Here is a 24,753-nt window from a genome sequence, read left to right as displayed (position 1 = left end):
AACCACAACAACCTTTGTGTCATGGATGGCGTACAAGTCAAACTATGCTGATGTCTATGGTGATACTAACCATGACTATATATGGTAATGCCATGGTAATACTAGGAAACACATCCTTGCCTGATCCGTGACTAGGATAATGTCACGGGTGGTTTCACCATGACTAATGCAAAATGACATAGTGGGTCGCAATGACAAACAATAAGCAATAGTCTATCAAGAAATTAAGGAAAAAATCAAACTTTGAGAAATTTTTATAGAAAATTGATATGTTTTCCGTTGTCTATAACAAGTATTCATAGGCAACAAAAATCCTAAACCTAGTGGACAACTAAAATAAGTCAGTTTAAGAAAATGGTTCAACTCGTTTGCACAAGACCACTTACTCATAGGAATGAGTCTCCAAAATCTAGAAAAAATGAATGATACTTAAGCACTCATTCATACATGTCTAGGGACGAGGTAGAGAATGACCAATTATGGAACTCCATTGGACCATCTTGTACATAACCTAGCATGAACGAGATGGTAGATAAGTGCTATTGTAAGTCCCCTAGGTCACCTCATATGAACGGAACTACGGACAAGATAACAGACAGACATTTCTATAATTCCCTTGGATTGTTGTCGTTCATACGTACGACCTTCAAATGAGGTAGTAGACGAGTGCTTTTTGTAAAGCCTCCAAAACTAACCTTGGCCAGCCTGGTAGGCTTACTGGCAATTACCCCAGCTTAACCAACTGGTGGCTAAATGGGGAACCGCCTCTCTAAGCATTATTAGGTTAATGCATAGGAAGGTGAAATAAATTTGAGAAGTCTATAATCATTACTGGTGCAAGTATAATCCTCAAATTAAAGACATGGAGCAACTAACAATAATATAAAGCGAACATAATAACATCATGAAGATTTTAAAGCAAAGTCTGTAGTGGTAGTCATGCTAAGTCTGGGTCCTAGAAACGGGCTTCCTATAAGAGTAATAACCGCGTAAGTCTAACGACTTAGTAAGTAAACCTCACAAATGAGTACGACATGAGCCCATTATTATTAAGAAGAAATAAACTTGCAGTTTTTTATAAACATTGAAAATGAGGTGTTGACTCCGTTAATACACCATAAAAGTATTGTTTGGTTAATAAAAGAGTGGTGTACTACCGGCGGCAATTGCCTAATTATTTTAATACAATAAAACTAATGCTTATAGGTCATAACTATCATGTATAGCCTACCCGAGATATTACCCCTTCTCAACAAGGTTGACGCTGTCCCAAGGGACCTATAATACAATGTCGGTGCCCTAACTATTCTACACTACCATCCATAACACTAACAACCCGACCGAGTCTGATTGAGCTAGACTTCGGGATTCCTAATCTCTAGATAGTTAGGTCCAGTTGCTCGGTTCCTTTGGGGTGGCATCCTCTGCAATGGAAAGCAAATTTAGAACCACTCGGTTACCATTCTAAGGACTAAGTCCTAACAACTTCCTAGCCTATTCTCTGCTGTGATCATTACCTAGGCTTTCTTTCCTCCTATCCTGTAGTCTCTAGAGCATAAGGCTCTGATACCAACTGTAATGCTCTGTGGAGATCAATTAACTGGTAATTGACTCTATGGTTCATCTCCCAGCCCTATCCCTCGCGGAACAGGATTTAGATGACCCTCTCCAAAGCGAGAGAATACAGCGAAAGACTTTAAACTACAGGAATAGAAAGCAACAACTAAATACCACATATACAAATTCTAGAGTAAAGATAAAGCATCATAAGATAATTAGGTCATCAAATGTATTGGTCAAAGACTGATCATCACAATATAGGTTACAAGCCCTAATCATTGTCTTAAAATAAGATAATAAGATCATCTCCTAATCTTGAATAATGCTAAGATGATAACAATCTCGATCATCTCCGCTCGTATGGTTCCTCCATCATCGTACATGGATTTTATCCACACTGGGTCCATGTCTTCAAAAACGACTCTAATCAAGTCCTGAGCAATCACCCAAGTCTGGTCCGTAGTCATCTTTGTCTATGTGCTAAACTACACAATTTATACATAATGGAGGGAAAATAAAAAGGGATAAGTCTAAGACTTAGTGAGGGTTAATGCACATAATACCCAAGCCATGTTAGTAATGAACTCCGTTTGCTAAAGAATATAACATTTTAGGTATGATAGTTATCCATGGATGCAATATGGATATAATACAAGCTTATAATCATGAGTAATAGTATGGTCTACCCAAGATATTACCCATTCTCAGTAGGGTTGGCACAGTCCTGAGGGACCTGTAATACAATGTCGATGCCCCGATCATTGTATGCTACCATCCATAATATTAGCAGCCCCACTGAGTCTGACCTCGGGTGGTCCATGCTACTAATAATGTATGTCTTATAGTGACCGCCCGTTATGGCTGTGCCAATCATGAAACAACCATTAGATTCAAGGCACATACATCACACACACATTTGACCATAAAGTTAACATGTATAATAAGCCTATGGACGTTATCCCGCACGTACCGGTGTACCATGTCATATGATGCAATTAATCTTTTTCATATTTTACATGCATGCTTTTACAAGTCTCACTGTCATTATCTTGTTAAGTAGCATATTTTCACAAAAAGCTAGAGTTTATGTTCAACAAAGTGTATATCATGAGAGTTGTAAATATGCATGTTTTGGTACAAAAAATAGTTGTGCAATGCGGAAAAATAAATGGCAAGCATTATGTGAGTTAAAACTCACCTAGGTTGAACTAGTTTTCCGAGTCTTCCTCTGAATGGTCCAGGTTCTCCAAATCTGTGAAAAACCTTCTATTAGTCCTAATTCCAACTAAAACGAACTTAAGACTCAAAAACAGGGGACGTTGGGTGCTCAGCCAAAAAGGCCTTCCCTTGAATGTCTCTGGTCGAGCGTTCATCCATAGGGGCAAGCGTTCGGCCAATGAGGTTCAAGTAGAACCTCATTTGGTCCAAATGCTTCCCAAGCCTCCTTTATGCAGCGTGACTTGGTGGGTTGCAACGAAGAACAACAATAAAGTAGCAGATAACTAATTCTAGATATTAAGTCTATCAATGACCTAAGAATTCTTCTCAAAATATAGAGTTTATCTATGATTTCAAGGAAAAATAGGGAGAAAACTCACCTATGAGTAATTCTTATTCAACAAAATTAATAATAAACAACAACTAATTTCCTATGGAGGCTATAATCATATATTTATAGCCCAAAACCCTAAACCTAATAAAATATGATATAAATACCTCCAAAACCCTAAATCTAATAAAATAACGAAATAAAGACTCCCAAAAACCTAACCCTAATAAAGTAATAACATAAAGTCGATTTAAGATAATAAAAAAAGGCAAAAAAGTAACATAATACCCCGCGTGTGCTCGATCGCAGCATGCGGGCGCTCTATCGCAGTTCCAGAGAGCAAGTGCACTCGATAGTGTGATCGATAGCAGTCACAGGGTGTAACAAGCGCAAGTGCACTCAATCGTGCTTTAGTGCGCTTGAGCGCACTACCAGAAACCATTGTCTGAGCTGTATCATTCTCCCCTGGTTGGAGAGAATTCGTCCTCAAATTCGGCCTGTTCTTTCCACGGTCCTTCGGATGCCCAGTGAACTCATTCCACTCATCGTTCCTCAAGATCAAGAGAAGGTAATGCCCCACAATAAGCATGATGCTTCTCTTCATCGAAATACCTTGATGGTTGACATGAAAGCCCCACACACCACTTGGCAATACTTCAAATTTGCCGTTCTTCTCTCGTTCCTTCTCCCTTTCAAGTGCCATGAAGATACTCAAGGACGGGTCAACCGTTGTTTCCGTTTTGAACATATAATTTTCCTCATCCGCATAAAACTCACCACAGTTGTTGTTAGGAGAATTTAAAATATTTTCAACACTCAGGAAATCAACATAATCAACCCCTTCATCATTATAATTAGGCACTTCACCTGAAAAATCTTTATCAACCTCTTCATAATTGGCAATGTCACCCGTGGGCTCTTCCTCTTCCAATTGATCATCTTCGGGGTAGAGGCCGCCAAACATGGGAGAAAAACCATCTTCTTCGTACTCTTCCTCTTGGTCATCTTCTTCGGGGTAGAGGCCACCAAACATGGGAGAAAACCCATCCTCTTCGTACTCGTCCTCTAGGTCGAATGCCAAAGGTCCTTCAATCGGCTCTCCCTCATAGACATCATCATCATAGGTTGGTGGGGAATCCCAATCCATGAATCCTTGCAAAGGAACTGTAACATCTTCATGTGTGAACTCTTCATCAATGAATTCGGATTCCTGAAACTCTTCATCCACAGATTCTTTTTCCTCCTTCACAAAATATGGATTCAGGTTATGGATTTGTGGTTGGCAAGTAGGGGTCTAATTGGCCTGTCGTGGACTCTTCACCTCACTCCATGTTTCCCTAAATACCTGTTTTTTGTAGAAATTTTCTATTTTCTTTGTCACAGCCATAGATCCTTGTCTCCAATTTTGTGACTTCTGGCCTATGGTATAACTATGGGGCAAGAAAGTAACCTGCATATATTTCAATAGTTTCTCCCAGCTATTGATCTTCAATTTGCATGAGCTTGCGCAAGGTGCTGACGTCCATGCGTTCGGTACTCCGCAAATGGGTTTCTAGATTTGTTCCCATATTGACCACACAAGTTGGAAAATTGGGTAGTGAGGTCTTCAATTTGATCTCTCATAGCCCTAAATCGATCATCCGTGTGTTGCCAATGTTCAGTGATAGATTTGCCTTCCGCCTCCGCGAATCGCAATCTTGGTTGGCGACGACAACAGTTTAGCCCACCACTCATGTGCAGCAAGCGAATTGCCGATTGCTCCTTTTGTGCTGTCTCTGTGTGCACGTGCTCCTCGTTTATGTCTGCAAAGCGGTTACTCCTCCCTATTCATGAAAAGTAACTGAGCTCTAATACCAACTAATACAGCATGACTTGGTTGGTTGCAGCGAAGAACAACAATAAAGTAGAGGATGACTAATTCTAGATTTGAGTCTATCAATGACCTAAGAATTCTTCTCAAAATATAAAGTCTATCTATGATTTTAAGGAAAAATAGGAAGAAAACTCACCTATGAGTAATTCTTATTCAGCAAAATCAATAATAAACAACAACTGATTTGCTATGGAGGCTACAAACATATATTTATAGCCCAAAACCCTAAACCTAACAAAATATGACATAAATACCCCCCAAACCCTAAACCTAATAAAATAACTAAATAAAGACTCCCAAAACCCTAGTCCTAATAAAGTAATAACATAAAGTCGGTTTAAGGTAATAAAAAAACACAGAAAATTAACATAATGCCCCGCGTGCGCTCGATCGCAGTTCCAAAGAGCAGGTATGCGTGATAGTGTGATTGATCGTGCTTTAGTGCGCTCGAGCGCACTACCAGAAACCATTATCCGAGCTGCATCACTCTTCCAACTAATCCTAAGGCCACGAAAGGGTTTCTAGCACTTCCTAATCAATACAATGCCTTTGAATACAAGATTAAGTATATGATGGAAGGGAAATGTTTATAACGAGATTAAAGCTTAACTTCTAGATTCTAATGATTAAACTACTATAGAACAAGAAACTAGCATAATAACCTAACAAAATACAAGGGAAGGGTAGTAGTTACCTCAACAAGGCAATGTTCTCCAAGAAGGGCTCCTCCTTCAACTTCAAGAGCTCACTCAATCTTCACAAACACTCAAAAACCAACCCAACAAGGTTTCTCTAAGGCTCCAGGGGCTGAAAACATTCAAATGCTCGAATAGGGGGGGGGGGGGATGGGTTTTTGTAGGGAAAAGCGGTTGAGGGAAAAAGGGGAAAATCCTGGAAAGGTACCAGCGCTCATGTACGATAGTGGTAAGCGCTCGTGTACTATAGATCAAAGGGTATAGAGTTATAGGTGGCATGCACGGGTAAAAACTAGCGGTCAATAAAAAGTCAACGAGCACTCGGCCTAGTCCCCACTCGAGCGCTTGTGTATGGTTGTCAGGCCAGCACTTGCGAGTGTTCATCCACTGTAGCCTTGAAATTCTAAAAATGCCAAAAATATCATTCCATGTGTCCCTAGTAACCCAAAGTCCAATTAACCCTCTAATTAAGTTGTCCTAAGCCTAATTAAGTATTTGGATCACTACACGCATAGTAAATCAGCTGACATATCCCACATTTTTAAGAAAGTATTTGTAAGTGTTTACTTACCTCGTTCGCTCACTCGAGTGCTCCGACATCACGAATCTTTGCTATAACGAAACACGACTCATCATTATAAGAAGTATTAGAGAACTCTACAAGGTTCCATCTAACAAAAAGGGACTGTTAAAACCTTTGCACACATTTATGGGGTTTAGGGGTGTGTAACCCGCTCTTTGGTCGAGCGCTCATTCCTTAGGACGAGTGTTCAGCCAGAGGCTAGGTTTTGGCTAGAAATCCCCAAAAATGCTTCCAGGCTTCTATCTAAGGCTATGGGTCGGTATCTTCTTTCTTAGGCTCAAAATAAACATCTGTGCCACAAGAAAGCACAACACAAAGAATCACCAAAAAAAAAAAAGTGTTGAAAAGCCTTTTAAAACATTATTGGTTTTGTTAAGAAATAAGCATATCCAAGTGCAAACATTTTATCATGCAACTTTTAAAGAGAATAAGGGTGGGTTGAAAACCTTTTGAAATTGTTCTCGGCTTTACAAGAAGAATGGTACAAGAACTTATTATGCATTTGGTACAACTTATAACATTAAGATAGTAGTAATCAATAATTGAAAAGAGCACAAAGGAAGGGTCAAGAATTTACCATAGAAGATAGCAAGAGTTCCAAGCCTCCTTCTCCAAGAACACTCACAAACCTTACAAACTCTCAAAAATCACTCAAGCAGGGTTTCTCCAGGGCAATAAGGGCTGAAATGAGGGTTGGGGGTCATATGGGGGTGGGTTTGTATAGGGAAAAAAGCTGAGGGCGCTATAGGAGAAATCCTCAAAGGTGCAAGCCCTCGTGTACTATGGTGTCGAGCGCTCATGTACTATTCACAATGAGTTAAACATGCTTTTCAGGCGTACAATTTGGGTATTGTCCAAGAGTCTAAAAATCGGTCAATGAGTGCTCGCGTACTATAGCAGCGAGCGCTCATGTACTGTTCACAAAAGGTAAAAAATGCTCAGAGGTACGATTGGATATTGCACAAGGAGTGTTGCACTATTCATGCGAGCGCTCATGAGGTCCCCTGGGCTAGTGATTGCCCAATGAGGGTGTTTCGGGGATTTTGCTTATTAATAGGTTTTAAGGGCTTAGGTTAATCAAATGAGGTTTAGGCCACGTGTTTTAAGATTTTGTTTTTAAGGAATTATTAACTAGTTAAGAAATCTTTAACTCTTAAAATTAAAAAGGTGATTTTTGTGACTGACGTGAATTGGATTCCTTCATACGGACTTCAAATGAGGTAGTAGACGACTGCTTCTAGAAGTCTCCGAGACTATCTCAGTTGTAGTCTCGTCTAGAGATAGCAAACATGCCTTTTTGTGCTCCTCCTTCTACCTTCTTCATTAGCTCGTCTAAAGGAGCTTGTACCCTTGTTTGGACACACATGTCTAGAACAACTTTCTAGACATTTGTATCTACTCTCAACTGGCTCATAAAACTCCCATGCACCTCAATCTACATCAAAGACTATGTTGATGTCGTGGAGGGTACATGAGCTTAACTATCCTAACGTCATTGGTGATACCAACTATGACTATAGTAATGCCATGGTAATATTGAGACACACAACCTTGCTCAATCTGTGGCTATACTAACATCATGAGCCCTGCGTAACTATGTTGATGTCATGTGTGACACAACCATGACTATCCTAACGTCGTGGAGAGGGCTCTAGTTTGACTATGTTGAGGTCAATGGTGATACCAGTCACGACTATGTTGATAGCAAGATAATACTAGGAAAGGCATCCTTGCACGATCCATAATATACTAACGTCTCAAGTCTTGTGACTATTTTGACATCATGTGAGGAACAACCAAAACTATGTTGAAGTTGTGGAGGACACACGAGCCTGATTATTCTAACGTCAGTGGTGATACCAACCATGAATATGCTGATGCCATGGTGGCGCACCATTCCTACAAGTACAATTATGTTGACATCGTGAAGGGCACACAAGCCTGATTATGCTAATGTCAGTAGTGATACCAACCATGATGTTACAAGAATGGAGTTTTATGTGGAATAATTATTAATGGTAGGATATATTAAAATATATGATACCATAGAATATTTTGTTGTATATTGTCTTTATTTATTTCCATGTAAAAGTCTTGATAACTCAACCCTAGTTATATTCTAATAAGAGCTGATGACTCAGCCAAAGAAAATATTGTAATAGTTTACCTATTTATAGGCCATTATATTATGAATAAAGGAACAAGAAAATTAATCCAAACTTTATGTTTGAAAAGGTTTTAGGCTCCCTTCAACGAATCTAAAGGGTTTAGGTTCCCTCAAAACCAAACAATCTATCATGTTACGTGTATGTAAAAGCATTCACGTAACATTGGTATCAGAGCTAAGTTCGATGGTGGATCAAAGAATGGATTGTTTGGAGCAACAAATCGATCATCTTGAAAACATGATGAAACGTGTGATGAAGAAGATGGAAGAAGTTAAGGCCAAATTGGATGGAGTTCTCTGTGAGTAGGCACAAAAGGTACAATTACTCCATTCAACCCCTTTGGCCACCCAATTGACCCAAACACAACATCTCATACCTCCACAATCTATATTTGACCCTAGCCACCACTCAGTCAAACCACATGATCCATTCCTAGCCACCACCAGCATCACAAAACCAAAAGCAAAACAGAACCCTAATGGAAGACCCTTGATAGTGTACACTACAGCCTCAGTCACAAGCAACCCATACATGCCTCTACCAACCACTACAACCAACAACCCAGGGGAATCCAACCACACCCAAACCGAATGTCATAGAGTCCACCGCCACAGCCATGCAAGACTTCAAGCCCACTGCTCCGAATGTACCGCTCTAGCAGTGTTCCCACTTGCTGGCGTCTTCTTCGGTCGCTACCGCTCTACCATCTTGCCCGTCAATCCACCATGCTGCGGAGGTGGAATTGCATTCACCAGGAAAACGACCCGCTAGAAAGCGGTTGAAAGGTCAAGACAAAAAAATTGCAAGGCTCTCATCAAAGCGTAAAGATTATTCCTTTCTAAGTTGGATATTGCAGGAGCTGCTGAAGGCACCGATAGATGAAGAAGAAAAAAGGGCAGTTGTGAAATTTTGGAAAAAAAAAAGAAAGAAAGTGAGATTGCATTAGAAAAGAGAAAAGAAATTGAAGAATTGTGATAAAGAAACTCAAAACTTTCTCCACTTTGACACTTGGTAGCCACGTGATGTTCATTGTGGGATATGATATCTTGTCATCTCATATCTTTCTTAAAAGAGACGTGAAGACCCGGAAGACTCTATCCAAGGGCGAAGTCGATAGGAAAAAAAAAAAGAAACAAAGAAACAAAGAAAAAAAAAAGTGGGTCAAAATTTTTGTTTAAGAGTTCATGAATTCGACTTCAAAAGCCAATCTGAGTCATTAAGGTGCTTTTTCAGTATTGTTAATTGGTTCGCATTGTTATTTGCATACATCCGGCAACCGACAAGGTCCTCTTCAAGGGGAAAGGAATGTTACAAAAATGGAGTTTTATGCGGAATAGTTATTAATAGGAGGATATATTAAAATATATGATACCGTAGAATATTTTATTGTGTTTATTTTTATTTGATATTGTCTTTATTTATTTCCATGTAAGAGTCTTGATGACTCAACCCTAATTTATATTCCAATAAGAGCTGATGACTTGGCCCTAGGAAATATTGTAATAATTTACTAATTTAAAGGCCATTATGTTATGTATAAAGGAACAAGAAAATTAATCCAAACTTTATGTTTGAAAATGTTTTAGGTTCCTTTCAACGAATCTAAAGGGTCTAAGTTCCCTCAAAACCTAACAATCTATCCCGTTACGTTTATGTAAAAGCATTCACGTAACCATCCGGTCATTCAACCACAAGCAGCTCTAGGCTTCTGAGGCAACATCAATAGCAAGGAGGTTCTCATACATTGGCAAGGATTTAGTCCCACAGATGCTGCGTGGGAAAAAGTGGCTGAATTCCAAGCAAGGTTTCCAGATTTTGTCCTTGAGGACAAGGTTCCTCTTAATGGGGGAGGAATGTTATGAGAATTAATGACGTCAACCCTAAACATATGAGTAGCTGTTTTCAATAAGGAAGTTTGTTCCATTCGGTCAATTATTATTTCCCAAGTTGAGTGGAATTCTGATTTATTCCCAAAGGAAGTAAGATTTTCCCAAGTTGAGTGGGATTCTAATTTATTCCCAAAAGGAAGTCAGATTCCATTTTTATTTCCAAGTCTAGTAGGTTTGTTTTCCTAGTCCAAGTCTAATTTGTATTCCTTTGTTAAGTCGGTCACTGTACTCTATTTAAAGAGTATCTTCTTTCTCTTTTGGCGGCTCCACACACCTATCAGTATCATATATTTTAATATATCCTATTATTAATAATTATTCCGTATAAAACTCCATTCTCGTAACAGGTGCAATGGTGGCTCACCCAAGGATTGGAATCCTATTCTATTTAGTCTATTCCTTTACATTTTGTACTGATATCCCATGAGGGAAACCATAACTTTTTCCTTTACTTTCTTAACATAACTTTCAAGACTTAAATCTATTTCTTATAAGCATACTTTCATATCTGAATATACTTAAATCATAATATAGCTTAAAGCAATTTATAGCAATAAAGATGTACCTTAGATGTATAACATGTCATGCATAAATCATATGGTTTCATTTTCAAGGAAAATCTTTTACTTTTTGTAAGCAATTTCATGCAATAAATCACATGACAAATGTTAACAGTTCTTATAATGAGTTTATTTGCTTGTAAAACATGTTCAATAATCAGATTGTAAGAATATTTACTTGTTCCGCTTAAATCCTAACTAACACGTTCAACTCCGTACACGTATTTGCATCTCTTAGTTTACACAAGCTTTCATTCTACTTGGATTTCCACTATAAGCTCCTCCTTCATTCTCTCTCTACAATTACTTTCTGAAATCTCTCTCTAGATGCTAGTAGACAATGAAGAAAAAAAATTTACATTCTCTGTCTCCCTGAACACGCATTTATAGTAATTTTTCAATCGCATCCATGCTAGCAACTAGCTCCTCCTTAGCTAATTCAACGTGTCATGTTCAAACGAGATCAAAAGTTAATCACTGAGAAAAATTCAGGTGCTTGACATGTGGCTTTTGATGTTGCAAAATACATGCTCGTTTGCGAGACACGACGTGATGGATTGAGACTTTTCTTTGTCATTAAGAAAAAATTAAGCTCGTGATTGTTCTAATACGTGGCAATCCAGTCACATTTGAACGAAACGTTTTTTGTTGGGACAAAATGCTACAATTTGCACATGTAGCAGTAAATTTGGCATAACTTTTGGTGCAAGTATTATAATTGCGCATATGACTCAAATTCGAAACTCTTTTCAATGCGCATGGTGGCCACTAAGCTATGCTTCGTTTGAGTCATTTTCGAGCCCAAAATTCATTCTTAGTTTTCCCCTCTAAATCCCTATTTTACGTTACCCCTTGCCGTTTCTAGGAAATATTAGTTCTTTTAGAGGCGCTAGGGCTCGCTTTTCCCTATTCGAGATCCCTTCCTTCTAGATTTTGTTTAACCTTAAACTTTTTAGTTTCTACATACTATCATATGCTATCAAAACATTGGCATTCCAGCCCCTTCTCCTCAGAAAACTTATATGAGAGGAGGGAGGAGATCCCTCCCTCCTCCTCTCCCTTTCTCCTTCTACTCCCCGCTCTTACCCTTTCCCTCCCCTCTAGTGGTTTTTTTTTTTTAATTTATTTTATTTTATTTTATTTTATTATATATATATATATATATATATATATATAGGTGCTCTCTGACCAGATCAGCAACTTCGGCCTCTCCGCTATGAGTCCGTCTACCTTCCACAATATTATGCCGTTCATTTTCTCCCTAGCCGCTGCTTCTGCTTGTTAGTTGTTTATTTGTGTTTTTGTTTTAAATAAGATGTTTATTTTCTCTAGATCTGCTCTTATGAGCGAAGTGGAATAATTAAGTGTGAGAAGTTATTTTTCATGGCCTGTATATTTCGGTGTAAGGGGTTACAGCTGGTTTTAATAAATTTTGTTAGAAAATTTGGCTACTCATATCTTAGATCTAGTCTACTCGGAGCAGACTTGTTCTTTAACTATAATTATACATGGATTAGTAGAAGATTGAAGTCATAGAGCAGCAACAAATAAACAAAAAACACAAATAAATAACTAGCAAGTAGCAGTAGCGGCCGGAGAGGAGATGAACGGCATAATACGATGGAAGGTGGATAGACGCATAGCGAAAATGCCGAAATTGCTGATCAAGTCAAAGAACACCTACAAACATAATAATAATAATAATAATAATAATAATAAATAAATAAATAAAAGAAGAAAAAGAAAGGAAAGTTGGAGGATAAGAGTGGAGAGTAAAAGGGAAAGGAGAGAGGAAGAACGACTAGATCTGGTCCCTTCTCCTCCCAAATCTTTTTTCTAATGAAATCTTTGAATTAAATGCAGGTAGAAACTTCTTTTTAGATATAAAATATATTTCACAATTTTTTAAAAACTTGACATTTTTGTTTTTTTTTTTTTGGGGGGGGGACATCTCCGCACAAGAGGGGAGAGGAGAATTCGAACTATTAACATCTGCTTTATTAGGTGTGATCCCAGCCGATTGAGCTACCTCTTGAGAACCAAAAAAAAAAAAAAAAAAAACTTGCCATTTGAAGCATATGATAAAGTCAATAAATCCTTCACGTTTTCCACGCGAACCCTAAATTAATATATTACTATTATCTTGCATCATTTTAAGTTATCCATCAAGTCTATGCATCGGGTGCGCCTAAAAAAATAAATGTCAATGCCCTGGGTTGGGCGGCTAATAAATTGGTCAATTGAACTTATCAACAGGTCAAACTATTCTAGCCACCTATTGTTTTCTAATTGATGACGCACCTCATTATTATTATTATTTTTTATTTGTCTTTTGACGATCTGGATAGAGATAGGTGTGAGTACAGCCGTTTTTTTCCGTCATGACTCATTGTTGATTTCTCCCTCTCATAAGGGAAGACAATTTACAAATAACATATATTTTAATGGAAAAAATACACATAATATTAATATTCCTAAAATGTTAAAGATCATCAAGTGACTAATTAACAATTGTGCATTATAGTTTTTAATAGGAAAAAGTCCACAATTTATTTATTTATTTATTATTTTTTTTTTTTTATGAGTAATGAGTTAATAGGAAAAAGTTTACATATTTCTCTCAAATTATCACCAAATTGATAATGTCTCTTCAAACTTTTAATTAGGATAATGTCCTGCTAAAGTATCAAAAAATTGACAATGTCTCCTCTTAAGGTCAGCAAAAAGACAAAAATGACCCAATATTTTGGTTAATAAGACAAAAATATCCATATTAATTCGGGAAAAAATTAAAACAAAAAAAAAAACAAAAAAAAAAATAATTTTTTTCTTTCACAAAAACGATTTAAAAATAAATAAATAAAAAACTTCCACTGTTTTTTTCATGTTTTTTTTTTAAATTTTATTTTTAGTTTTAATTTTTTTTTTTTTTTTTTAAAAAAAAATGATTAAGGGTATTTTTATCAAACATGACAATTTTAGGTAGTTTGGGGGGAATATTGTCACAATTGAAAGTATGGAGAGGAAATTGTCAATTAGCTTATAGTTTGAGGAGAATATATGGAATTTGTCCTTTTAAATACGATAAATAAAAAAAATTAAAAAATTAAAAAAAAAAAAGTTAAAGTGACATGTTGGTAGTTTAGTAGGGAGTCACTCCAATAATCAAGTCTACAAGTGACTTTGGAGAACAAAAATCAGCTCTTTTTTAAAGAGTGTTTTAGGCGCATATTCGGTTAAAAAGATTTGGAGGCTAGTAAAATTTGATTCAATCGATCTTCTCAATGTTGGAAATCTTTTACAGGGGATAATTCAAGGCACAGAATCACTTAGATAATAGAAAGTGGGAAGTCATATATATATATATATATAATAAATCTATGAGTCAAGATGTGAAAACAAAAAACTCTTTTAACTTTTTTTTTCTTTTTTTTTGAATTTTTACTCCCCGAGTCAATTGAAAAGATGTCATAAGCCATTCGTTACAATTTTTTCAAAATGTTTAACGTCCGTTATTTAATCTCAAAACTCACTGTTTTGTCAAATCAGCATGGTGATTTAGGTTGACGACCTGAGGTTGAAGATGAAATATTATTATTATTATTATTTTTTGACATGTCTGCACGAGAGGGGGGAGGGAGATTCGAACTAGTGACTTAGTCTTCATTAAGCGTAGTCGTAGCCGATTGAGCTACCTCTTGGAGACATGAAATATTGTTTTTGATTAGTGGCTAAATGCATGTTCTTTTTCTTCCTTGCACGAAAGCACTTCTTGCGTAATGTAGTTGGAAGAAAGTTTATTCCACCAATTTGGTAAAATATATATACTTCAAGTTTTCAACTAACTAATAAAGAATCCAACTGTGCTGGTGAGAGAGATACGAGCAGAGAGAAAAAGTTAATTAATTTATGGTGGGATTGATTCCCAGCATAAAAAATAAATCACAAAATGATCGACATGCAATATATTAAGTTAATTAATGGGTTAACTACCTAAAACCTTCTTAGGGTTTCACTATTTTTTTTTTTTTTTTTTTCCTTGGGTTTTGATTTATATCACAGGAAGTACCTGTGATTTTGATAAAGATCAAATTGGTCCTTCCGTCAGTTGACCGTTAATTTACTTAACGGAAATGACACGTGGACCAATTAAATCTTGCCACATGTCATGTCATTTATTTTTTTATATATTTTTTAAAAAAATAATATATATACATATATATATATATATATATATATATATATATATATTTTCAGAAAAAATAAAAATTAAAAAAAATAAAAAATAAAAAATTGGGGGTCGCCTAGTGAAACCCTAGGGGGGTTTTAGGTAGCTAGTTAACACTTAATTAATTTTCTACTTTCAATTTGTGTAAATTTGGTCAAACGTACGTAAAAATTAATATGTTATTAATTGACGTAAATGAGATTTTTTTCTGTATGTAGAGGTGGACCATTAAGGATGAATCATATTAATTTCCTGTGTTCTTTCTTCTTCTATTTTCCTTTCACTTTGAGTATCATTTTAACTTTTATCACTCCACTTACCCCAAAATCAGTATTAAAAAAAAAAAAAAATCAAATGAGGCTATTATGAGAAAATGAGTACAATAATTTTTTTTTTCTTTCTGTACCCATGAGATCAATAATTTGGGGTTGTTGAGAGGGTGTTATTATTGTCTGACTTGGCTGTTTGCATTGTACAATCTTCCCTTGCGATCCATACAGAGACTCAACGGTGCATTTATTATGTTGCATCAGTTTTTAGTGGAGGTGTTATTATCGTCTGACATGCATGCATGACTGTTTGCATACTAAATTCATTTTTGTAATGGATTATTGTTTACTAATACGTATGGATAGAAAACTCAGATAGCGATGTATATTAGACTATTTTGATTGATTCTCATGGTGTATTTTCTACTTAATATACCTGGATAGAAAACTCAGATAGCGATGTATAAGAGGATAATAAATCAACAATAGACTTATAAGTTAACGTCAGACGAACAAATACGTGTTTAGAGAGCGATGTATGAGAGGATAATTAATCAACAATAGAGTCATAAGTTTGAAAGAAATGATAATAGAGGAATAATAAAAAAGAATTAAGAATTTTATGTGGTTCAGGCTATTTATAAGTTTGCAATACAAATTGCTCTATTTACAGAGCTTATCTATAAACAAATATGAAACAAACAAATAGCTGTATAGAAAGATACGTATGATAGGATAATAAATCAAGGATAGACTAATTAGTTAATATGAGACAAACAAATACCTGTATAGAAAGATATGTACGATTGGATAATCAAATCATGAAGAATAGAAAGATAAATTGTCCCTTACGTATTGGAGACCCTTAATAAATTAATTCAAGTATGAGAAATAATGGATGGCATATATATATATTGTACTAGCTAGTTTTAGAGGTGCACAACAATTATTATTTTACTATACTCAATCCAAATCACAAAAACGAAAACAAATCATGAGAAAAGCAATGGGTTTGACCCAAAGTTTTAAGTTAATTATTTTGTAATTCAATAATGAGTTTAGCCCAATATCATTCAAATTAGAGTTAAGAGTTAATATGGAGGGCCAGTAGTTATGGTTTCATTGTACATTAATCTTCTATTGCGATGATGCGATCCACACACAGAATCATCAACAGCTTGTTTTAGATCTCCAGGATTTTGTACATGGGTCATCAACGTTTTCATATGGTTTGGTTAATTATATTTGACTTGCTTTGATTCTGGGATTGAAGCTAACGCTGCGTTTATGATGTTACGTTTTGTTCTGTTTGGGGTGGCCAGGGGTGGCAGCCCCACCGCTGGCCACCCCTTCAATTTCTAATTTTTAATTTTTTTTTTTTAGATTTAATTTTAAAATTAAATTGAAGACTATAAAATGAAAACTATAAAATGAACTCAGAATGAAGCGAGAAAATAACGATTAGCATCAACAAAACAAGGAGTTAAGTGCTTCACATTGAACACGTTAGAGGTCTTCAAATAACTTGGAAGATGTAATTAATATGCATTGTCATTTATCTCATGTAGATGTAATGCCCTAAAATTAAATAATTTGATCTACTTAAGTTTCAGTGTTACTCGTAGTATCGTCAAACCAATTAATTGGTAACTAGCTGAATTCACTACGCCAAACTATTCAATAATGATTTATCATAAATTCATTTTTGTAATGGATTATTGTTTACTAATATGTATGGATAGAAAACTCAGATAGCGATGTATATTAGATTATTTTGATTGATTTTCATGGTGTATTTTCTACTTAATATACCTGGATAGAAAACTCAGATAGCGATGTATAAGAGGATAATAAATCAACAATAGACTTATAAGTTAACGTGAGACGAACAAATACGTGTTTGGAGAGCGATGTATGAGAGGATAATTAATCAACAATAGAGTCATAAGTTTGAAAGAAATGATAATAGAGGAATAATAAAAAGGAATTAAGAATTTTATGTGGTTCAGGCTATTTATAAGTTTGCAATACAAATTGCTCTATTTATAGAGCTTATCTATAAACAAATATGAAACAAACAAATAGCTGTATAGAAAGATATGTATGATAGGATAATAAATCAAGGATAGACTGATTAGTTAATATGAGACAAACAAATACCTGTATAGAAAGATATGTATGATTCGATAATCAAATCATGAAGAATAGAAAGATAAATTGTCCCTTACGTATTGGAGACCCTTAATAAATTAATTCAAGTATGAGAAATAATGGATGGCATATATATATATTGTACTAGCTAGTTTTAGAGGTGCACAACAATTATTATTTTACTATACTCAATCCAAATCACAAAAACGAAAACAAATCATGAGAAAAGCAATGGGTTTGACCCAAAGTTTTAAGTTAATTATTTTGTAATTCAATAATGAGTTTAGCCCAATATCATTCAAATTAGAGTTAAGAGTTAATATGGAGGGCCAGTAGTTATGGTTTCATTGTACATTAATCTTCTATTGCGATGATGCGATCCACACACAGAATCATCAACAGCTTGTTTTAGATCTCCAGGATTTTGTACATGGGTCATCAACGTTTTCATATGGTTTGGTTAATTATATTTGACTTGCTCTGATTCTGGGATTGAAGCTAACGCTGCGTTTATGATGTTACGTTTTGTTCTGTTTGGGGTGGCCAGGGGTGGCAGTCCCACCGCTGGCACTACAAAAAAACAGACATTTTCTGACGTGGCTACAGTATCATATTTTTTGCCACGTCAGCAATTTTCTGACATTTAAAATTTAAAACGTCAGAAATTTTTTTTCTGACGTGTGAATAGTAGCAGGTCAGAATTTTCTGACGTGTCTGTCCAGACACGTCAGAAAATTCTGACGTGTAAAATATTTGAACGTCAAGAAAATATTTCAGATTTCAAAAGATAAATATTTATATAATTGCTGACGTGGTGAGACCTACCACGTCAGAATTTTGCTGACGTGGTAGTTTGCCACGTCAGCAAAATTATATATATATATATATAGATAATTATTTATTATTTTTTTGAGTAGATTCCTGACGTGCCATGTGTGGCACGTCAGAAATTCCTGACGTGCGACACCTGGCACGTCAGAAAATCACCAAAAGTGGCCCAACAAAACTCAAAAAATAGGCGGGATTTTAAACTTTTTTTTCCCTCTTTTTATTTCCACCCTCAACTTTTTCTCTCTTCATTTATTTTCCCCACACATGTGCATTCTCTCTCCTGCATGTCTGACTGCACAGCACCGACTGCACAGCACCTCTAAAGGAAGAAGAAAAACAGAAGGTGAGAAGGGAAAAAATTGAGAAGCATGCAGCAGATCGAAGCAGAAGAAGAAGAAAAAGAAAAGGAGAAGAGAAGAAGAAGAAGAAGAAAAAAAAAAAAATGGAGAAGAGAAGAAGAAGAAGAGGAGAAGATCGATAAGAAGATTTTTCGGGTTTGTCAGATTGATTTTTTGATGGTTGGTTTTAATTTTTTGAAGATTTTTTCGGTTTGAGTTTTTGAAAATATTTTCAAAAACTCAAACCTGCAGAACTGCACCATGGAGATCGAAAAGAAGAGGGAGATAGTGAGAAAATGGAGAAAAGGGAGAGCTCATGGAGAAAAGAAGAGAGCTAGCTAGAGAGAGAGAGTAAAGAAGAGAAAAGAAGAGAGGGAGTGGCCATGGCAGATCCATGGCAGATCTGCACTACCGTGCAGAGAAATTCCCAAAAAAAAAATAATAATAATTTAATTAAAAATTAATTTTAATTAAAAAAAAAAAAGAAATTCCAAAAAAAATTAAAAAAACGAAAAATTAATTTTTTATTTAATTTATCAATTTTCTGACGTGGTAGAACTACCACGTCAGAAATTTTCTGACGTGGTAGTTCTACCACGTCAGAAATTTTCTGACGTGGTAAAACTACCACGTCAGAAAATTTTTCTGACGTGTGGGACAGTGGAACGTCAGAAAATTCTGACGTTTTACCCACTGGCACGTCAGGAAAAAAATTTTCCTGACACCTATGCTTCTGACAATCGACGCACGTCAGAAGCGCCACGTCAGAAAAAATTTCTGACGTGTCAGACACCCCAACACGTCAGAAAACTCACGTCAGAAAAAAATTGTTTTTTTGTAGTGTGGCCACCCCTTCCATTTCTAATTTTTAATTTTTTTTTTTAGATTTAATTTTAAAATTAAATTAATATTTTAAAGTGAGGTGGAAAAAAAGCTTATGTGGTAAAACAGTAAGTTTTGAGATTGAATAATGAATATTTGACATTTTGAAGAAAATGTAACGGAAGGGTTTATGATAGCTTTTCGATTGACTTAGAGAGTAAAAATTAAAAATAAAAAATAAATAAATAAAAATAAAAAAGTTGAGAGAATTTTTTGTTTTTACACGTTGACTCAGGGATTTATTATACATTTATCTTATATAAAAACATTTATCCTATATAAAAACCTTGTAATGTGTTTGGCTGAAAGAAAATGAGTTGGGGAATTTTTCAATTTCACATCCAAACTATAGACACTACAACACGTGGCACCATGTTCCTATCTTATTGTTGCATAACACGTGGTGCATGGATTTTCACTGAATATCTATTTTACTCAGAAATATGTGAGGATGCATGCAGAAGTTTCAAACCCTCCAATATAAAATAAATAAATAAATGCCCGTTTTAAGGCCACTAAGGTATCTAAGTATCTTGTCTTGTCAAAAAAAAAAAAAAAACATTTGAGTAAATTCGATAGACATTATTATTATTATTTGGGCAAAATAATTTTCTCCTTTAAAATATGGAACCAGTCATGAGCAATCCTTTTCAGGTTTTCTGCACCAGCAGAGTAAAATGCTGTGATCCAAACAGTTTCTACATTACAAATTTGCAGACACTGGAAAGCAATGTTCTGGCAAAAGCACAAAAAAAAAAATCAAAGAACCAACAGAAAGGTGTCTATAGAGGCCAAATCCTTGATGGTGATGACTGTTGGGTCATATTTCGGCTGGGTTGGGCCCAATTCAAACCTACCGGCCCATTCGCCACACTCGGTCATTTTTACTGTTCAAAATAAACTCATGTTCCGCAAACTTAGGCTTATATAAATAATATTATCAACACTCGGTTATCAGGCTTGGTTAACCGAGTCTGAGACAGGTACCGAGTGTTACCCTCAGGAAATAATAAACATATCTGAATAAATATCTTATTTGATGTTCTCCGATATATTGTTGACACGTGGACCCTCGGTAAAAGTCCACAGTGTTAGATGAACAGGTACAATCCCATGCCTATCAAAGGAGGGTCCCCTTTTACTATTTTGGAAACTTCTTTTGATCCTCAAACTGGATACTTTGCTTATCTTTTCTCTTATCCATAATCTTCAAGTTCATCTTTCTTTTGAACACTTCAACTAACTTAGGCATCGGAGCTTCCACCGGTTGGACAACGCCGGCAGCTTTGACCCTTTTTCTTTTCTTTATCCTTCATTCTCAGTTCAACCCTCTGTTATCAAGTATTGTGCTGGGCCCTTTCCCATGTCATCATTCGGAAAACTGCTTCAACAGTTTGGCGCCGTTTGTGGGAACCGACTTTTATTGGTTCTTACTAATCTCATAAATTTCGATATGGTGAACACACCCCCACACCCCAGCGCATGTCCACATCTTATCCCAATCATCCAACCAGATATACCCGGAACTTCACACGATCCAAATCCCCAAATAGCCATCATGGTGGATTTCATGAAGCGAATAGCCGAATCTGTTGAGGCTATGAGAAAACAAAATGAAGAGATCGTCTCTAGGCTGCCTCCTAGAGAAGATTCGGCACAGAAGAGAAGACGAGAGGAATCCTTTAGGGATCCACCGCCATCAGCTCGGCATCAATCAACCCAACAAGACCCTGGAAGTTCGATACGAGGAAATCCTCATACTGTTCAGACCAAAGCAAACACTCACTGACGAGAGCACACCATGAGTTCACAGCTTGGTGGTAGGTCACACCATGGCGAGTCTAGTCACACCAAAACCCACCATAGTCGTTCCCAGTGTAGCCATTCTCATCATGCTCGGTCACATCTTGACAAGCCTGTGGAGGCTGCCGTGCATAAAGACGTTAAAGATCTCCAGGAGAAGTTTGAAAAAATGGCCTTCTTAATTGAAAATGGGGAAAATTGGTCCGCCACCGAGCATCTCATGCAACACACCAATTTACCTTTTACTGATCGGGTGATGAGGTTTCCAATGCCTAGTAGTTTTAAGGTTCTTCGGATCGGCGAATATGATGGAAGTGGAGATCCTTCCGACCACATGGAAAGCTTCCGAGCTCACATCATCCTTCATGAAACTCTTGACGAAATCGCTTGCCGAGCCTTCCCGTTAACTCTAAGGGGAGTTGCCAAAGAATGGTTTGGAAGTCTGAGTCCTAAATCTGTTGATAATTTCGATTATCTTGGGCAGCAGTTCTTAGGACAATTTCTTGCCGTTCAAAGGAGAAAGAAGAATCCAGCATATCTACTATCCTTAGTGCAAGGGAAGAACGAGTCCTTGAATGATTATTTGTTGCGGTTCAATTGGGGGAAGCTGGCAGTGGAGAGTACTGACGAGCAAACCATTCTCTCAGTATTGATGCACGGTATACAGACTGAAGGGCCTCTGATGGCCGAGTTGTCCAAAAGGTCAAAAAACAGGAACTTTGCGACAGTTCAACAGCAAGGCAGAGGAGTTCATCAACCAGGAAGAGACTATCTCAGCGTTGCTGAAATCTAAAGCTGCTGAGAACAAACCTGCTACTGATCCAGGTATGATGAAACCGAAGGTCTATGTCGAGAAGAAAAAGAAGGATCGCCAAAATCCTAAGATTCTGGAAAGAAAGGTCGATATACCTCCTCGGCCAAATCAGCATCAACAATATGTGGAATGGACACCCCTGAATACAACTGTTTATAAGGTGTTCATGGAAGTTAAGAAGGATCCGAGCTTCCGATGGCCAGGAAGGATGAAGCCTCCTCCCCAGAACCGTAATACTCGGAAGTTTTGTGAGTATCATAATGATCATGGGCATCAAACCGAGGATTGTATTAGTCTTCGGTTCGAGATTGAAAAATTTCTGAGGAATGGAAAGTTGCTGAATTTCTTGGTTGAAGAAAATGGCAAGGGGAAGAGCACCCAGGATGGTCAGGGTCAGCATTCGGGACAGAATAATGATCGATCATGCAATCAAAGCCAGAGGTGTGAGGAACAGAGGGTTTCGCGGAATCAGCAGCAAAATCCCCAGAACTAAGCTATTATTGGTGAGATTCGTACCATCTCGGGAGGCCTTGCTAGTGGAGGAGAATCAAGCTCGGCGAGGAAGGCTTATGCCAAGAGGCAAGAATGGAAGAAATCCTAGTGCTTAAAAAACCCTCCAAAATCTAGAAACAAGAACCGAGTATTCTAACATTTTCGGAGGAAGATGTGAAAGAAGTCTCGATGCCACATGATGATGCATTGGTGATAACTCTAACGGTGGCTAACCATGCCGTTCACCGAGTGTTGATAGACAACGGAAGCTCGGCTGATATTATTTATTGGACAGTTGTTCAACAATTGGGCATTGGCCAAGAGAAGTTGAAACCCTTCCTGTCACTATTGACAGGATTTGCAGGTGAGCGTGTCCAACCCATTGGGTTGATTGCTCTTCCAGTCACAACGGGGACCACTCCCAGGCAATCCACTATCATGGTGGCTTTTTTGGTTATCGACTGACCATCAGCTTATAACATGATCATCGGTCATCCAGCTTTGAATCATTTGAGAGAGGTTACTTCTACCTATCACTTGAAAGTGAAGTTTCCAACCATTGAGGGAGTCGGCGAAGTTAAGGGAGACCAAGTTGTTGCCAGAAGGTGTTACCATACGTCTTTGAAGAAATGCCCAAAGTCAGCACTTTTGATGATCGGCAGTCTGGGTGATGAGCGAAAGTTGCAGTTGAGAAAAGAGCTAGCTAAGCCATTAATTGATGTACCTATAGCTGAAGGAAAGGTTGTCAAGATCGGTTCTCAACTAACTCCTAAGGTTAGAGAAGCCCTTGTTCGGTTTCTCCAACAAAACCTCAAAGTTTTTGCATGGTCTCCAGAAGACATGCCAAGGATTGATCCCAAAGATATTGTTCATCACTTGAACATTAATCTCGAAGTTAAACCAGTAAAACAGAAGTGAAAGAAATTTGCTCCAGACAGAAACATGGCAATTGCCGAGGAGGTGGACAAGCTCCTGAAAGCTCAGTTTATCGAAGAAGCGCATTACCCTGATTGGTTGTCCAATGTAGTGATGGTTAAGAAGTCTTATGGGAAGTGGAGGATGTGTGTAGATTTTACCGATCCTAACAAGGCCTGCCCAAAGGATAGTTTTCCATTACCCCATATTAGCTCTTTGGTTGATGCAACAGCGGGGTATGAGTTGCTGAGCTTCATGGATGCCTTCATGGGCTATAATCAGATTTTCATGCATCCATCTGATCAAGAAAAGACAGCCTTCATCACCGACCGAGGGTTATATTGCTACAAAGTCATGCCATTCGGTTTGAAAAATGCCGGTGCAACTTACCAGAGGTTGGTAAACAAGATGTTTCAAGAGCAGATCGGGAAGAATATGGAAGTTTATGTTGATGATATGCTAGTCAAGAGCAAGCTGCAGATAGATCATGTGACAGATTTGCAGGAGGCATTTAGGATATTGAAGCATTTCAAGATGAAGCTTAATCCTACGAAGTGTGCATTCGGAGTTTCATCTGGGAAGTTCCTCGGTTATATGGTGTCTAGCCGAGGGATTGAGGCCAATCCAGAGAAGATCTAGGCGGTGTTGGATATGCAATCTCCAAAAAATGTAAAGCAAGTTCAGCAGTTGACAGGGAGAATCGCAGCTTTGAACAGGTTCATCTCTCGGTCTACAGATAAGTGTCTCCCGTTTTTTAAGATTTTGCGCAAGGCTTTCGAATGGTCTGAAGAATGTGAACAGGCATTCGAGCAACTTAAGAGGTACCTGGTCAGTCCACCTCTTCTCAGCCAAGTTGTTCCTGGAGAAGTATTATATTTATACTTAGCAGTATCGCCAACTGCGGTCAATGCGGCTTTAATTCGCGAAGAGGGAGGGGTTCAGAAGCCAGTTTACTTCGTCAGCCGAGCGTTGCATGGCGCCGAGGAAAGATATGTACAGATGGAGAAACTTGCTTTCTCCTTGGTAATTGCTTCCAGGAAGCTCCGACCATACTTCCAAGCTCATACAATTAATGTCCTGACCGAGTATCCATTGAAAAAAGCACTTCGGAAGTTGGACTTGTCTGGTCGGTTAGTCAACTGGGCAATTAAGA

At 37.2% G+C, this 24,753-nt stretch overlaps 2 protein-coding genes across 2 annotated transcripts; both read left to right on the top strand.

The window, feature by feature from the left end:
- The first annotated feature begins 21,377 nt into the window (after positions 1–21,377).
- LOC132169598 (uncharacterized) lies at positions 21,378–22,686 on the top strand. Its single transcript, XM_059580612.1, has 2 exons — positions 21,378–22,038; positions 22,094–22,686. The coding sequence occupies exons 1-2, from the start codon at positions 21,378–21,380 to the stop codon at positions 22,684–22,686; spliced, it is 1,254 nt and encodes a 417-aa protein (XP_059436595.1).
- Positions 22,687–22,874: 188 nt separating this feature from the next.
- LOC132169597 (uncharacterized) lies at positions 22,875–23,603 on the top strand. Its single transcript, XM_059580610.1, has 2 exons — positions 22,875–23,049; positions 23,158–23,603. The coding sequence occupies exons 1-2, from the start codon at positions 22,875–22,877 to the stop codon at positions 23,601–23,603; spliced, it is 621 nt and encodes a 206-aa protein (XP_059436593.1).
- The last annotated feature ends 1,150 nt before the right edge of the window (positions 23,604–24,753 follow it).

Source organism: Corylus avellana, chromosome ca2, assembly GCF_901000735.1.
Source record: "Corylus avellana chromosome ca2, CavTom2PMs-1.0".
Lineage (NCBI taxonomy): Eukaryota > Viridiplantae > Streptophyta > Magnoliopsida > Fagales > Betulaceae > Corylus > Corylus avellana.
This window is presented reverse-complemented; position numbering and strand designations above follow the sequence as displayed.

Excerpts from the sequence above, each read along its gene's own strand:
- LOC132169597 (XM_059580610.1), top strand. The coding sequence starts at position 22,875 with ATGCCACATGATGATGCATTGGTGATAACTCTAACGGTGGCTAACCAT. Across the intron at positions 23,050-23,157 it reads ACTATTGACAGGATTTGCAG|CTTATAACATGATCATCGGT; the intron begins GTGAGCGTGTCC and ends ACTGACCATCAG.
- LOC132169598 (XM_059580612.1), top strand. The coding sequence starts at position 21,378 with ATGAGTTCACAGCTTGGTGGTAGGTCACACCATGGCGAGTCTAGTCAC. Across the intron at positions 22,039-22,093 it reads TCTCTCAGTATTGATGCACG|GAACTTTGCGACAGTTCAAC; the intron begins GTATACAGACTG and ends GTCAAAAAACAG.